This window comes from Belonocnema kinseyi, chromosome 4 (genome assembly GCF_010883055.1).
Source record: "Belonocnema kinseyi isolate 2016_QV_RU_SX_M_011 chromosome 4, B_treatae_v1, whole genome shotgun sequence".
Lineage (NCBI taxonomy): Eukaryota > Metazoa > Arthropoda > Insecta > Hymenoptera > Cynipidae > Belonocnema > Belonocnema kinseyi.
Window position 1 is genome coordinate 38,276,218 of NC_046660.1, and position 1,421 is coordinate 38,277,638.

Below are 1,421 nucleotides of genomic sequence, written 5' to 3' on the forward strand. Positions count from 1 at the left end.
TTTTAATTTTAATTGCAAAATTAAAGGTTATGAAAATAAAAAATTGAACATTTAGCATTCAACACGAAAATTCAGAATTCGAGAAAAATTATTTGTTCAATTACTGATGGATCAATTTCATGTAGTTAAATTTTGATCTATTTTAAATTTTATAAATACAATTCTTAATTTTTAATTTCAGATCTTTTATTTTTTACCATTAATTAAGAATTTGGTATTATTGATATTTCAAAATTTCCTACAATGTATTGTTTAATTTTAAACCATTCATTTTTTAATCATAATGTGAAAGTCGTTCAATTTTGAGATCTTAAATGGAAATTGAAAATTAAAACGAGAAGAATTCAAATTATTTTGTATGTGAGAGATTTCTAAAATATTGAACATTTAAACTGAACTGAAACAAAAACAATTTCAAATTGAAAGGCTGATTTTCAAATTGATATAAATGATTCCAATGTTTAAACTTGTATAATTTTAAGCTTTTCAGGTCTCTTTGTTTTAAGTTAAGCTTGCAATGGTCAATATTTTTGAACACTTTGAAATAAAAAATCGTTCAATTTTCAATGCGTAGTTCTAAAATTTTCTAAGTTTCAAGAATTTAATTTGAACAATTATTGTCTCATTTTTGTATGGGTTTGATTTGCTTTTGTGAACGTTTAAAATTGTAACTAAACAGTTTAAAATATTTTAATATTAAATTATTGAATTTAAAAGTGACCATGAAGGCTTTCAATATGAAATCGTGCATTTTTTAAATACCTAATAGTGGAATTGTTTTGGCATTCTTATTATTCAAATGGAACTACAAGATTGTAAGAATTGAAATTGGAATCCTCCATTTACTTTCAGAATTGCCGTTCAAAATTTAAGAATTTTAAATATTGTGAACCTTCAAAGTCTAATTATTCTACATGCTTTGAAAATGATATGCTTCCTAATTGGAGACTTTCGAAATGAATAAATTCAAGCGTGAACATTTGAAAATGAAACAATCGAAAACTTTGTTTAAAATTGAAGTATTACCAGACTATTATTTTCAATAGATTTGCACACTTACGAGGAACAATAATTAAACCCGCTACCATTACCAAACTAAGCCATGAAAGAATTTTTTTCTGACATCTTGCGGGCTGAAATTCACCGACATATGAAAATACAAGAGATATTTCACCGATTATTCTGAAATAAAAGATAGTCATTTTTTAATACATCATTTACGTATACACCAAACTCTCGGCTTCAGCCCTGTATCAGGTTTTGTCTGGGCGGATTCAAACTAAATAGCCAAGGTTGTCTGAACCATTTCTAATTTGAATGCATAATACGAGGGTAGTTCAATAAGTCCTTAGAATGAAGTATAAAAACAATTTTTTTTGGGTAAATTTTTTTTTATTTTTCAACATAATCTCCTTGGAGCT

The 1,421-nt window shown here is 25.9% G+C and overlaps 1 protein-coding gene across 2 annotated transcripts in view; it reads right to left on the reverse strand.

Moving 5' to 3' along the window:
* LOC117171261 (synaptic vesicle glycoprotein 2B-like) overlaps nt 1-1,421 on the reverse strand; it is a 23,176-nt gene that overhangs the window by 11,836 nt on the left and 9,919 nt on the right. For both annotated transcript variants that reach the window (XM_033358389.1, XM_033358390.1), the window contains one exon: nt 1,061-1,182. In XM_033358389.1, coding sequence (XP_033214280.1) covers nt 1,061-1,182 — 122 coding nt within the window. The remainder of the gene's footprint in view (nt 1-1,060; nt 1,183-1,421) is intronic.